This window comes from Geotrypetes seraphini, chromosome 5 (assembly GCF_902459505.1).
Source record: "Geotrypetes seraphini chromosome 5, aGeoSer1.1, whole genome shotgun sequence".
NCBI lineage: Eukaryota > Metazoa > Chordata > Amphibia > Gymnophiona > Dermophiidae > Geotrypetes > Geotrypetes seraphini.
In genome coordinates, this window is record NC_047088.1 from 6,595,106 (window position 1) to 6,608,475 (window position 13,370).

A 13,370-nucleotide genomic window follows, 5' to 3' on the forward strand; every position below is an offset into this window, starting at 1 on the left:
GCCTTTGTTAATACATCTGGTCTGGAATGATGGTATTTTAAAATAGCGACCACCTATAGTTTATAGCCCTAACTTTTGTCACCAAACCTTTTAGCTTCTTTTAACCATTTAGAGCCCTTCGTTTTGATTGTCTATCTTACCTTTCTAGTTTATCGATTCCTTACACGCTCACATGGACGCTCCATTCTTTAAATGATCACCATCTGATAACTTATGCATTTTCTAAGGCTTACCTGGATCCTACCAGGAATTTGGCATTTCTTTGTGTCGTATCCATGTTAAGGGCCGGTATGGGAGAGTCATGGGGCAGCGATTAATAAATACGAATTTAATATTGCTGAGGCTAAGAAAAACTATTATGCCCAAGAAATAGAAAATAAAACCCTTGACAACAAGAAATTATTTTGCCTTGTACGCAATCTGACAGCATCACTGGAACAGAGCAGTTATGAACATAAGCCCCAACCGACAGCCCAAGACATCAAAGACTTCTTCCTCAATAAGATCAGAACAGTACAAACAGAAATTGAAAAAACATTCCTCACACCAGAACCTAAACACACCACTCCCCAAAACTCCAGTGACCAGATATGGAAGACCCTCCCTTCACTAACATGTGAAACAGCAAAAGAAACTATCCACATGCAAACAGATGCTCTGGTTACCCATCACTACTCGAATAAACTTCAAGATGTTCTGTATAATCTTTCACATGCTGCATGGAAATTCTGCCCTGCCACTCAAACTTATTTACTTCCTCATGGACCACCTCAACCAGAAATCTCAGTAAGCTTCAGATACATAACAACATACTGTAGTTTGATCTAAAGCACGCATCTCTGACAAATATCAAACCAGTTCTTACTTCAAAAGGCAACTCTTTCAGATTCATTATAATAAGTTGAAAAGTACTACTCAATCTGAAAGAGCTGCCTTTTGAAGTAAGAACTAGTTTGATATTTGTCAGAGCAACATCCATCTTTAGCATTAACTTTTAATATTCAACTTTCTTCTGTTTTTCTTCTTGCTTCTCAAAATCTATCTACTTTTCCATGTCTTCCCTTCTTTTCCCATCTATCCCTGCCACACCATCTTCTCCCTTTCTCCCTATCCCCTCCATCCCTGTGCACCATCTCATCCCTCTCTCGCTCTGTCTTCCCCTTCCCCTCTCCTATGGTCTGGCAGCTTTCTCCTCTCCTTCCCATAGCCTGGAATCTCTCTCCTCTCCCATGGTCTGGCATCTTTCTCTCCTTCCCTCCCTCTTCCTGTGGTCTAATGTATCTCTCCTCTCCTTTCCACAGTCTGGTATCTCTCTCTTCTCCTTCCTGCAGTCTGGCCTCTCTCCTTTCCTTCCATTTCCTGGTCTGGCATCTTGCTACCTTATCTGTTACATCTTTTCAGTGAAGCCATCTTCAGTAAGGCAAATTTGGAAAGAGAGTGTTGGCTTCAAAGTTGGTGGCTGAAATATAAACAACCTGTGCTGTGCAATTGACACAATGCTCATCACCAGCAACAAAGATGACATGCTGCATCCACTGAGAAAAGTCAACGCCGAAAGTCATAACATGGGATTAGACCTGAACATAAACAAGACGAAGATCATGAACAGGGAGAATGAGGAAGATTATGGTCTTGAAGGTGACAGAATGAAGTTGTAAAGGATTTCGATCTCCTTAACTCTTTTGTAAACAAAGAAGCAAATAGCAGAGAAGAAATACTTCGCAGAATAGTACCTGGTCACTCTTCAATAAAGGCTCTTGACAAAGTATTCAATAACAAATGAAGATCAGAATTGTCCATTTACATCCATATTGACCACTGAGAAAATGTATAAGTTGGACACTACCGAAACAAGACAGAAAGAAGATTGACTCATTTGAGCTTTGGTGTTGGATAAAGATTTTATGCATGCTGTGGACCGCCAGAAGAATTAACAAATCGATTCTGGAAGAGATCACAGCTATGTCACTAGAAACCCAAATGATGAAGTTATGACTGTCTTATTTTGGTCATACTGTCAGAAGCAAAAAAGTCATTGTAGAAGGACATCATGCCTGGGAAGATTGAAGGAACCAGGTAAAGAGGGTGACCTGCAATCAGATGACTGGACACGTTGAAAACAGCCATGGGGATGATGCTGGAGGACCTTACTAGACTAGCACAAAAAAATAATTCTTTTTAGATCTGTAATTCATCAAGTCTCTAAGACTCGCGCATGAGTCGATGGCACCTAAAGAAGAATAATCCTGACTTCAGTGCTGGGCAAAATAGTAGAAACAATTATAAAAAATAAAATTGTGGAACACGAAGACAAACATTATTTAATGGGACAGATTCGGCATGGGTTCAGCCAAGAGAGGTCTTGCCTCACCAATTTACTTGACTTCTTTAAAGGTGTAAACAAACGTGGATAAAGGTGAGCCAGTTGATGTAATGTACTTAGATTTTCAGAAAGCTTTTGACATAGTTCCTTATGAGAGGATCCTGAAAAAAAGGGATAGAAGACCATGGGCTAGAAGGAAATGTTCAGTTGTGGATTAAGAACTAGTTTTCAGACAGAAAACAGATGGTTGAGTTAAAGGGGCATTTTTCTCAATGGTGGAGAGTAAACAGTGGAGTGTCGCAGAGGTCTGTCCTGAGAACGGTGCTATTTAACTTATTTGTAAATGATCTGGAAATTGAAATGATGAGTGAGGTGATTAAATTTGCAGATGACACTAAACTGTTCAAAGTTGTTAAAACGAATGCGGATTGTGAAAAATTGCAGGCGGACCTTAGGAAATTGGAAGACTGGGCATCCAAATGGCAGATTAAATTTAATGTGGACAAATGCAAAGTGATGCACATTGGGAATAACAACCCATATCATAATTACCAGATGCTAGGGTCCACTTTGGGGGTCAGCACTCAAGAAAAAGATCTGGGTGTCATTGTACACAATACACTGAAACCTTCTGTCCAATGTGCAGCAGTGGCCAAAAAAGCAAACAAGATGCTAGGAATGATTAGAAAAGGGATAGTAAACAAGACTGTATTGCTACATGGTGTGACCTCACTTTGAGTATTGCATTCAATTCTGATCAACTTCTCAAAAAAAAAAAAAAATAAATAAATAGCAGAACTAGACAAGGTTCAAAGAATAGCAACCAAGATAATAAAAAGGATGAAATTCCTCTCGTATGAGGAAAGACTAAAACGGTTAGGGCTCTTCAGCTTGGAAAAGAGACGGTTGAGGGGAGATAGGATTGAAGTCTACAAAATCCTGAGTGTTGTAGAATGGGTACAAGTGGATTGATATCTACTCCATTAAAATGACAAAGACTAGGGGACACTCAATGAAGCTACAGGGAGATACTTTTAAAACCAATTGGAGGAAATATTTTTTTTACTCAGAGAAAAGTTAAGCTCTGGAACACATTGCCAGAGGATGTGGTAAGAGCGGTTAATGTAGCTGGTTTTAAAACAGGTTTGAACAAATTCCTAGAAGAAAAGTCCATAGTTGGCTACTGAGCTAGACATGGGGGAAGCCACTGCTTGCCCTGGATCAGTAACATGGAAAGTTGCTACTCTTTGGGTTTCTGCCAGATATTTGTGACCTGGATTGGCCACTATGGAAATGGGATAGTGGGCTAGATGGACCATTGGTCTGATCCAGTAAGGCTATGGTTATGTTCTGAAATAGGAAGCCAGTGTTATTGCCTGTGTTTCATAATGATTTGTAATAGTTTTAGATCATCTCAGAGATTCCTTTATTGACAACATAATAATCAAGGCAAAGAACATGAAGGAGAACTGTCAAATCAAAATATGATGAACAGAATGAGGCTGACTTAGGGCATAACATTTTTGCTGTAGTATTGGAGATGTTTGAGAAGTAAAAAGGAAAAAAAAAAAAAGTGTTGGTAGTCAATAATGACCCTCAGAGACTGAAGAGAGTCTAGACCAGGGGTGTCTAACCTTTTGGCTTCCCTGAGCCGCATTGGCCCAAAACAAATGTTTCTGGGGCCGCAGAAACGCGTAAACACTGCAGCATGACAGAGGAGGGAGCTGGCAAGACGGTAAACACCACAGGGGCAGCAGAGGAAAACACTGCATTGCCCTCGACTGGGGCCACACAAAATATTCACGGGGCTGCAGGTTGGACACCCCTGGTCTAGACAGTACAATTAAAAAGGATTTGGTCAATTAATAGGTAGTCTCTATTCATACAAACTATAGCTTTGCTTGAAAGCCCCTTCTATTTTCTTCTTTTAAATGACCCATGAAAAGGAATAAAAGTCATACCAATCTACTTCAGACTGCACAGGACAACAGAACTACCTCCTGCTGGAGACCGTGAAACACTGACTGGATTCTTAAGGATGACATCACAGTTCAGTAGTTCTTAGTTTCTACCTGCTGGCAGGAGAGCATAATTCAAGTGTCTGGACTGGTCTGGTGGGACAATAAGTAATGCTTTTTTCTCCAAGGGTCTGCTTTCTGAACACACCACATAACCTAAGTAGATGATACTATATTTTGATACCACAATAGGCTAGACAAATTCCATGGTAGCAGATACAGGGCAGGTGCTTTCAAACTTATTCTGGGGAGACTCTCAGCTAAATGGGCACCAAGATATTCACAATAAATATGCATGAGACAGATTTAGGATCTTTTCCAGATAAGCCCCGCCACTAATGGAAAAAGTGCACGCGCTGAAAGTTAAGCCCCGCCACCTTAACCAGTGAAGTTCTCAGCACAACGCCCCCACAACGCGGAGCAATGTGTATAAAGTAAAGTGTGTGTGTGGGGGGGTTCCCCCCCACGCCAGAGCACCCAAAAAAAAGATTATAAAAAAAGAGGATATGAAACTTAACATTATAAAAAATAGGATAAACTGTCGACCATTTTTTTAAGGGCTCCGACCGGGGGGGGGCACCCCCCCACTTTACTTTATACAGATCACGCCTCTTTTTTATAATCTTTTTTGGGTGGCGGGGGTTAACTTTTGGGCGGGGCTTATCTGGAAAAGATGCCAGATTTATGTGCCTTGCTTCCACTGCAGGTGTTCATGTAAACTCTAAACTTCACCCAGTTCTATGCCGTGGGAATGGCCATTTAAAACTGCATGAAGGATTGCTGCTTATATATACTTTTTCATTTCTGTGGCCCACAAATTATTTTAGAAATGGCTCTTTTCACATGTAAAACCTGGTTTTACATTTGAAGACTCAGAGGGGAAAAACGACAAAGGCCCATATTTTTCAAAAATTTAATTCTGTTTTTTCTAATGTTTACCTTCAGAACTTATCAGCCTTCGTAGGCAGTGCTTTGAAATTATATCAAACATCCTTTAAAAATACCCTTTTATACAGAGTCTTTAGAACTTTTCTTTTTCTTAGAAGTTCACGTTTTGGACCTTGATCATTCTTCCTTCTTACTCTTCATTTAGAAAGCATTTTTAAAATATGTAGCGTGGTCTACGTCAAAACCAAACTTCCCTAAATCTAAATTTCCAAATGATTTTTCTCTAAGGTCACTAACACAGCTTTCCTAATACTCTCCCCGTTTTATCAAGCTGAGATGCCCAACTGCGTGAGCTATTTATTGATTCAATGTTCTCTACTGTTCTCCCAGGGGAGCTGAGAATGGTTTACATGAATTTATTCAGGTACTGAAGCATTTTTCCCTGTCTGTCCCGGTGGGCTCACAATCTATCTAATGTACCTGGGGCAATGGGGGGATTAAGTGACTTGGCCAGGGTCACAAGGAGCAGTGGGGGTTTGAACCCACAACCTTAGAGTGCTGAGGCTGTAGCTTTAACCACTGCACCACTCTAGAAATCACAATGTAGTGAAAATGAGCCAAGCATAGAACAATCCAGCCATTGTGACATCACTGGTGAGGTTGGCTCTTATTGGTGGAATGAGGCATTGTGACATCACAATGCCAGCTCTGGTTATCAGAGGCTGAAACTTTTCACACTATTTATTTATTCAGTTTTTCTATATTGTTCTCTCAGGGGAGCTCAGAACAGTTTACATGAATTTATTCAGGTACTGAAGCATTTTTCCCTGTCTGTCCTGGTGGGTTCACAGTCTATCTAATGTACCTGGGGCAATGGGAGGTATTAAGTGACTTGGCCAGGGCCACAAGGAGCAACGTGGGTTTGAACCCATCACCTTAGGGGACTGAGGCTGTAGCTTTAACCACTGCATCACACTCTCCCCTAAATGCCGAGCAGCCCATAGGAACAGAATGGGTAGCTCGGCATTTTGCTCATGCTGCTCAGCAGTAAAGCTTGAGAAAAGAGGGGGGGGAATAGTCTTTAGGGATTGAGAAACAAAAACTATATCAGTGTGAGTACTTACAATGAAATAGTGTAGCAAAACTGTTGTGTTAAGATTATCTTCAACAGTCCATGAACACATAGGCCCTGATTCTCTAAAAGTGCGTTCCGATTTTAGGCAGCTGTAGACGTCCTAATCTAAGGCCTGATTGGCCAATCAGACCTTAGACTTAGTAGGGATGGGCGGACCCGCTATTCCTAAGGCCTGATTGGTCCAGGCTTCTAGAGCCTGGGCCAATCAGGCCTTAGGCTTCGGCGGGATGGGCCGGGAAGGGGCGGGCCCGCCTCATTTCGACGAGGCGTGCCTGCTTGCTCGACGTGCAAGACCCATCTGTAAGAACAGGTTTGGTGGAGTGGGGGTTGTTAGCGCCAGGGGGGGGTGTGCGTCTTCGGGCAGGAGGGATTGGGCACCCTCCTGCCAGCGACCGATATTGTCGGGGGGGGGGGGGGGCGGTCGGTAGTGTCGGGGAGGGGGGTGCGTCTTCGGGCAGGAGGGTTTGGGCACCCTCCTGCCAGTGATCGGTCAGGGGGCCACGGCCCGCTATACTTATAGCGGCAGAGAGATCCCTTGCCGCGATAAGTGTAGCGGGCCGTGTCTAATCTAACCCGATTCTCTAACCCGCGTCTGTAACATGGACGCCGGTTACAGAATCGGGGTTTAGTTTAGGCCGATTCTGAATAGGACACCTCTCCCGGGCGTCCTATACAGAATCAGGGCCTAGGTGTCTTGCGGGCCTCGCCTTCAATATAGGCGGCCTGCCTGGGGAGCATTTTTTTTAAAAAAAACGTGCATCCCGATTGGCTGATTAGACAGCTGTAGGACGCCTACAGCTGCCTAAAATCGGGACGCACTTTTAGAGAATCAGGGCCATAAGGTACAAACTCGTAAACTGTGAGCCTTCTGGGGACAAAAAAGTACTTACTGTACCTGAATATAAACTATGCCAATAGCTTTCAGACTTGTAGGCAGTATATAAGAAAAAACAAAATGTTCTACTTTTAATTTATGCAAGCACAATTCTGAAAGATCATGAACTTTTAAGAAAAAGTATTTTTTTCCCTATATGGGCATGACGAGGTGCTTTATTTCGCTCTATCAGATTGTACTTGTCATTAGCACCCTTTAACGTAATTTTTTTGTACCTGGAGTGTTTTTCAGCAGTGCTTCCAATTGATTCTGTATGGGTTTTGGGGGTATTTTTGTTTGGGGGGGGGGATTTCTATAATTCATTGAATTTAAGAATTCTTGGTTTTTCCCTGCATCATTTCTATTTAATGTAATGAATTATTGGAAATATCCAGGAATGTTTTGGTCACCTGTCCAGTCTTGTACTTACAATAAAAGGATTGCATAAAACTGAACAGTGATATGAAGGATAAAGACTCTCCTTAATCAACTCTGCACAGACACTTGTGGCCTGACATGTCCTTAGCAGGCTCTCATTCCTACGAATTGAATAAAAAAAGGAGTTAGGCCCAAGACCATACTCACTTCTACCTGACTATAGATGAAGTAGGTGCCATCCACTAACACCTCCAGCTCCCCGCTGCGAGTATGCAGCTTGAACACTTTGGGGTTCATGGCAATCCGGGACCAGTCATTTAGGATTCCACCTGAAAGATCTCAGTGTGAGAGAATGGCAGTCACTCAGTACATGTCAGAAGGAAGAGCACAGCACAGCAAAGCAACAGCAGCAAAGAAGCGAGCCAGTCACAAATGTAGCAGTTCTTATTGTTAAGAGAAGAAAGCAAAAGGCCAGGCATTTCAAAACCAAATGGGACTGTCATTTTGACTTCTTTAATGGTTTTTGATATTTATATCTCATTAATAGATAACCATTTAGCTTTTTTAGTTTATTGTCATGACATCACAACATGAAACTGACAGGAAGATGTTTCATGCAACCTAGGTAGGACATTTCCACCCAAATCTTTCCAGTTCTTATGGCTTCTCTGTGGGAAAGACAGATCAAATTATTCCAGCTGTTTAGTCCACAATAAAGCCATGTCTTATTTTATTACAACAATATCAATGTTAATTTTACTTTAAATCAAGCAGCTCAGAAATATTCACAGAACACCATATAAAGCATTCTGCATATAAATTCTATAGTACGATACTGTTTTAATGTAATTTGCATACATACTTTGTTATTTTTATTTGCTTTTATCTGTAACCTGTTTTGTGTATCATTTTAGAAAAAAGAGTTTAGAAACTAAATTAAATAAAATCTACTTTCCTTCATGATGGGTTGTCTGAGGCTGCTTACCTGTAATGGATGTTTTGTGTAGATAGCAAGCTACATTAATCCATCATGCATACGAGGAATTTCCCCACTTAGCTGCAGTTGCATGGGGCCCAATCAGACCTACATAAAAAGTCAAGAACTCCACTCCAAGGTGGGCTGAATGGGAATATGCTCTGTAATTCTGATATAGAAGCACCCAGGGTTATTGCTGGTGACTTTTTCCCCACAGAAAAGCAGAATGAATTAGTCAGAAAAGTAGGAATCTTTAGTGAAGGGCCATCTTCGACAAAAAAGGAAAACTACTTAAAGAGAGCCACCAAAAGGCAAAGAACATTTACAACTTTCCCATTGGCCATAGAATATTCCATTCTATGGGAAAAAGAGATCAACTGATTTTCCCACCAAAATTCAAATTTGTACTAATGGACTTTTCCACTAAAATTTGAATTGGTGACCAACAGACTTTCCTGCTTCATTCACCTTAAGCCCCAATCAATAGGGTTTGAGAACCCACTATATATAAAGACAAACTGTAGACCGCACAACATACCCTGAAGAAAGCCACAGCATGATGGCTGAAATGTTGTTTCTAGCTGACCAGAGAGGGCAAGACCTGGAAACAAGAAGCATGATTTGAACCCGTCTAGTACAGTGTCAATACCACCTATACTCTCTCTTTTGAGAAATTGCAGGCAGACCTTAGGAAACTGGAAGATTGGATGTCCAAGAGGCAGATGAAATTTAATGTGGACAAATGCAAAGTGATGCACATTAGGAAGAATAACCCAAATCACTGCTACCAGATACTAGAGTCCACCTTGGGGGTTAGCGCCCATTCCTTCATTAAAACATATCAGTACAATGAGGACCACAATTTTCTCCGTTAGTGCCCCTTCTCTTTGGAACAATATCCCGAATTACTTATGCGAAAAAACAACTTTTGCCAATTTTAAGGTGAAGTTACAGACATTTCTCTTCCCTGATGCTTTTTTTTAACTTAAACTGTCCTTTTAAGGACGACTTAGATTTAAGAAAGGTTCCTACCTTCAGTTCCCCCTCCCTTTGTTATTCTTTCCCTTGAGTGTTTTCTTTCTTTCTTTCTATCAATTGTAGTTTTAACCCTTCTTCCCTTTTGTTCCCGTTCGTCAATGTCTTTAAAAATAAAATGTCATTTCCCCTGGTTTGTTTTTGTTTAGATTGTATTTTAATTGGCCCAATGTGTGGTGGCGGTGGCCAAAAAAGCTAACAGGATGCTAGGAATTATTTAAAAAAGGGATAGTTAACAAGACTAAAGATATTACAATGCCTCTATATTGCTCCATGGTGTGACCTCATCTGGGGTATTGCGTTCAATTCTGGTCTCCTTATCTCAGGCAATAGAAAAGTTTCAAAGAAGAGCGACCAAGATGATAAAGGGGATGGAACTCCTCTCATATGAAGAAAGACTAAAATGGTTAGGGCTCTTCAGCTTGGAAAAGAGACAGCTGAGGGGAGATATGATTGAAGTCTACAAAATCCTGAGTGAAGTAGGATGGGTACAAGTGGATCGATTTTTCACTCCATCAAAAAGTACAAAGACTAGGGGGACACTCGATGAAGTTACAGGGAAATACTTTTATTTCAAATATCTTTTATTGATCAAACAGAGCAAAACAAGCAGCAAAACAGAATACTACAGTAATCTGTTTGAACAAATCGTATTAACAATTCAACCCCCCCCAACTACTCGCCCACCCAGAAAATAAAGAAATAATTAAAAAAAAAAAAAAAGGAAAAGAAGAAATTTAGAAAATACTGAAATGAAGGAGGCGAGACAGGGGGCAACCACACTCAAGAATAAAAGAGATCATTCAATTAGATATTCAGAAAATTACTACAAACATAAGCGGTTAAAGAAAACCAAAAGGGCTCCCAGATCGTCTGAAGCTGGAGGCCCTTGACAAAGTCCATATTAGTAATGTCCATGAGCTCCATCTTTAGTTGGTGAATCATTAGTGTATGCCATTCAGAAACTGTGGGGGGAGCAGAATCTAGCCAGAATCAGTTTAGGGAATATTTTTTTACTCGGAGAATAGTTAAGCTCTGAAATGCATTACCAGAGGTTGTGATAAGAGCGGATAGCATAGATGGTTTTAAGAAAGGTTTGGACAAGTTCCTGGGGCCCATTATTGTGAAAGACATGGGGGAAGCCAGGTACTAGTGACCTAGATTGGCCACCATGAGAAGGGGCTACTGGGCTTGATGGACCTTTGGTCTGACCCAGGAAGGCTATTCTTATGTTCTTAAGATCTACTATGTAAAAACTCAAAATTAAACTGTTAGAATAAAAACTTATGGGCCCAAGATGGATGCTAAACTTCTTATACTGAGAAGTGTACAGTTGCATAATAGAAGTTAGGAATGACAATTTCAAGGAATTGGTGGAATGAGGTATTATGAAATCAAAATCTCAGCTCTGCTTCCCAAAGACTGAAACTCTTCACACTACTACTACTAGTACTATGAATTATCTCTATATCGCTACCAGATGCACACAGGGCTCTACAGAGTCACAAAGAATTCAGGCCCTGCTTCAAAGAGGCTTGCAAGGACAAAGTAGATAACCTGGAAAACAAGTCCCACAGAGACAGCTTGAACTTTGTTGGTCTGCCTAAGATGCTGGCTGATCAGAGCTGACTGGGTTCTCTCCACCAGTGGAGAACTTGTATACAAATGTGCATATCAGTATGGGAAGTGCTGAGAGTATAACATAATAAACATATTTTATATAAGATCTTGTTGATCAATCTAGGTAATACAGGGTGTCCTGGATAGTTGGGTATGAATGAAGAAGGGAGGGGGGTTATGTGACCTCACTCTGGAGAAGAAAACAACCCATAGCTGAGGCAGTTTACTGGACTTCTGGTCGTGTAGAGAGGGTAGAATGAACTAAAACATATACTTTATGACTTTAAATGTTCACCAGAAATGAGATAATGTACTTTCAAGGGATGATTATTTGTATATTGGGATTCTGCTGGACCATGTGAAAGGGGCCGAGTTAATAAATAAAAATGCATATAAAAACTTTCAGTTAACTAATCCTGTTTAAAGTAGTTTTAGCTATAGAATAGACAACTTAAATCAGATCAGAGTGAACTGTAGGAAGTCGTGCTGGGCACGATGGACCCCAGGTCTGACCCAGCGGAGGCATTGCTTATGTAAATGAGCTCTTCTAGTGTGAATTAAGTTTTATTCTATCTTACCATTCTTGACTTGAATTGCAGAGCCCTGGCCCTGGAGATGAACCACAGCTGGCTGCAAATAAAAATACAACCACAATTAAAGACATACAAATTACAATGTTTATCATTTATGGATGCACTTCATGGAAAGCTGTATATTCAGTCATATAAATAGGTTCTGTCTTCCAAGGAAACCAACCTGGGACTAGGAGGCTTTCTGGACATGTGGAGGACTTTCCTTTACACCTGCCACTGCTTAGAGAGAGTGTGGCGTAGTGGCTAAAGCTACAGCCACAGCACCCTGAGGTTGTGGATTCAAACTCTGTGCTGCTCCCTGTGACCCTGAGCAAGTCACTTAATCCTCCACTCCCCAGGTACATTAGATAGACTGTGAGGCCACCGGGACAGAGAGGGAAAAAGCTTGAAGTACCTGAATGCAAACCATTTTGAGTGTAGTTGTATAAGTGCAAAAAGGAGGTACAAAAGTCCCAATCCCTTTCGTCTTACGTACTTGCTTTTTAGAAACCAATGTGAAAAGACAGCAAGAAGAGTATGTGCAGATGACTTAAGTTTCAGCCAAGGACAAGGAAGCCTAATTAGACACACAAATAGAACTCCCTAATTAAGGGATGCCATATTTGAAAGACAAAAAAGAAAAACTGCTTTTCTTGAAAGGTTTTTGCAAGACTTACAGGCTCTAACATGGGTGGCTTTTACCACTCAAAAATCATAAAAGGGTAAACTGATCAAACCAAATTGTTACAGTGGGAGTCGGCAACCAAACTGGAATAAGATGTCAATCTTTATTTATTTAAAAGATTTCTTACCCGTTTATACCTAATGCCCAACAATAATACAATCATAATAATAAGACATACATACAAATAACATACAATGATGGTAATCTCCATACAATTAAATTCATTCATTTAAACGTCTCCCCATCCAACAATGTTAATATCTCCATAAAATATTTCCAGCTGGGCCATCAATGCCGCAAAGCCACTCCTAGCCATAATGTGCCTTTGACTGTCGGTCTTTTCATTAGGCTTTTAGGCCAGCTGCAATTATTTTGTAAATTCCTGAAAACTGTTGTTCTCGCAATTTCTAAATGGTTTAACTACAGCCTCAACGAAATGGTAATATTATAGTTATTTTTCTTATATATTTTAGTTTTTAATTAGTTCTTCCTTCTCCTATGTTTTCTGCTAAATACTCTAGTCTTAATTACATGTGAATCGAGTTGAGCTTCACTGGGAAATGACCCAGTATATAAACCAAAGATTAGATTAGATTAGAAACGGTCTAGGAAATACTGCTAGAACCACAAGCAAAAGGAAATAAGCTGAGTGTAGCTTTTACAGCCTTTTACCACTCAAACTAGAGAGTAACAGCTCTTTTGCTATCTGAACCAAGCAAAGGTTTTTTGCCTTTATGAACACGTGACCTTGTAAAACAACATTGGCAAGATGACTAAGTTGGAGGTTCATAACTACTGTACCTTAGGCAAGACCAAGGGATGAAGACACAGCACCCACCTTCCTATGATGGCACACATACAACTTC

The 13,370-nt window shown here is 40.7% G+C and overlaps 1 protein-coding gene across 8 annotated transcripts in view; it reads right to left on the bottom strand.

Moving 5' to 3' along the window:
- Positions 1–13,370, bottom strand: part of EDA (ectodysplasin A) — a 134,879-nt gene that overhangs the window by 37,122 nt on the left and 84,387 nt on the right. For 3 of the 8 annotated variants that reach the window (XM_033944733.1, XM_033944735.1, XM_033944728.1), the window contains exons 6-7: positions 11,826–11,877; positions 7,830–7,954 (exon numbers count right to left, since the gene is read on the bottom strand). In XM_033944733.1, coding sequence (XP_033800624.1) covers positions 7,830–7,954; positions 11,826–11,877 — 177 coding nt within the window. Of the gene's footprint in view, positions 1–7,823; positions 7,955–11,825; positions 11,878–13,370 lie in introns of all 8 variants that reach the window. The other 5 variants (XM_033944732.1, XM_033944734.1, XM_033944727.1 and 2 more) reach the window with 3 other exon arrangements.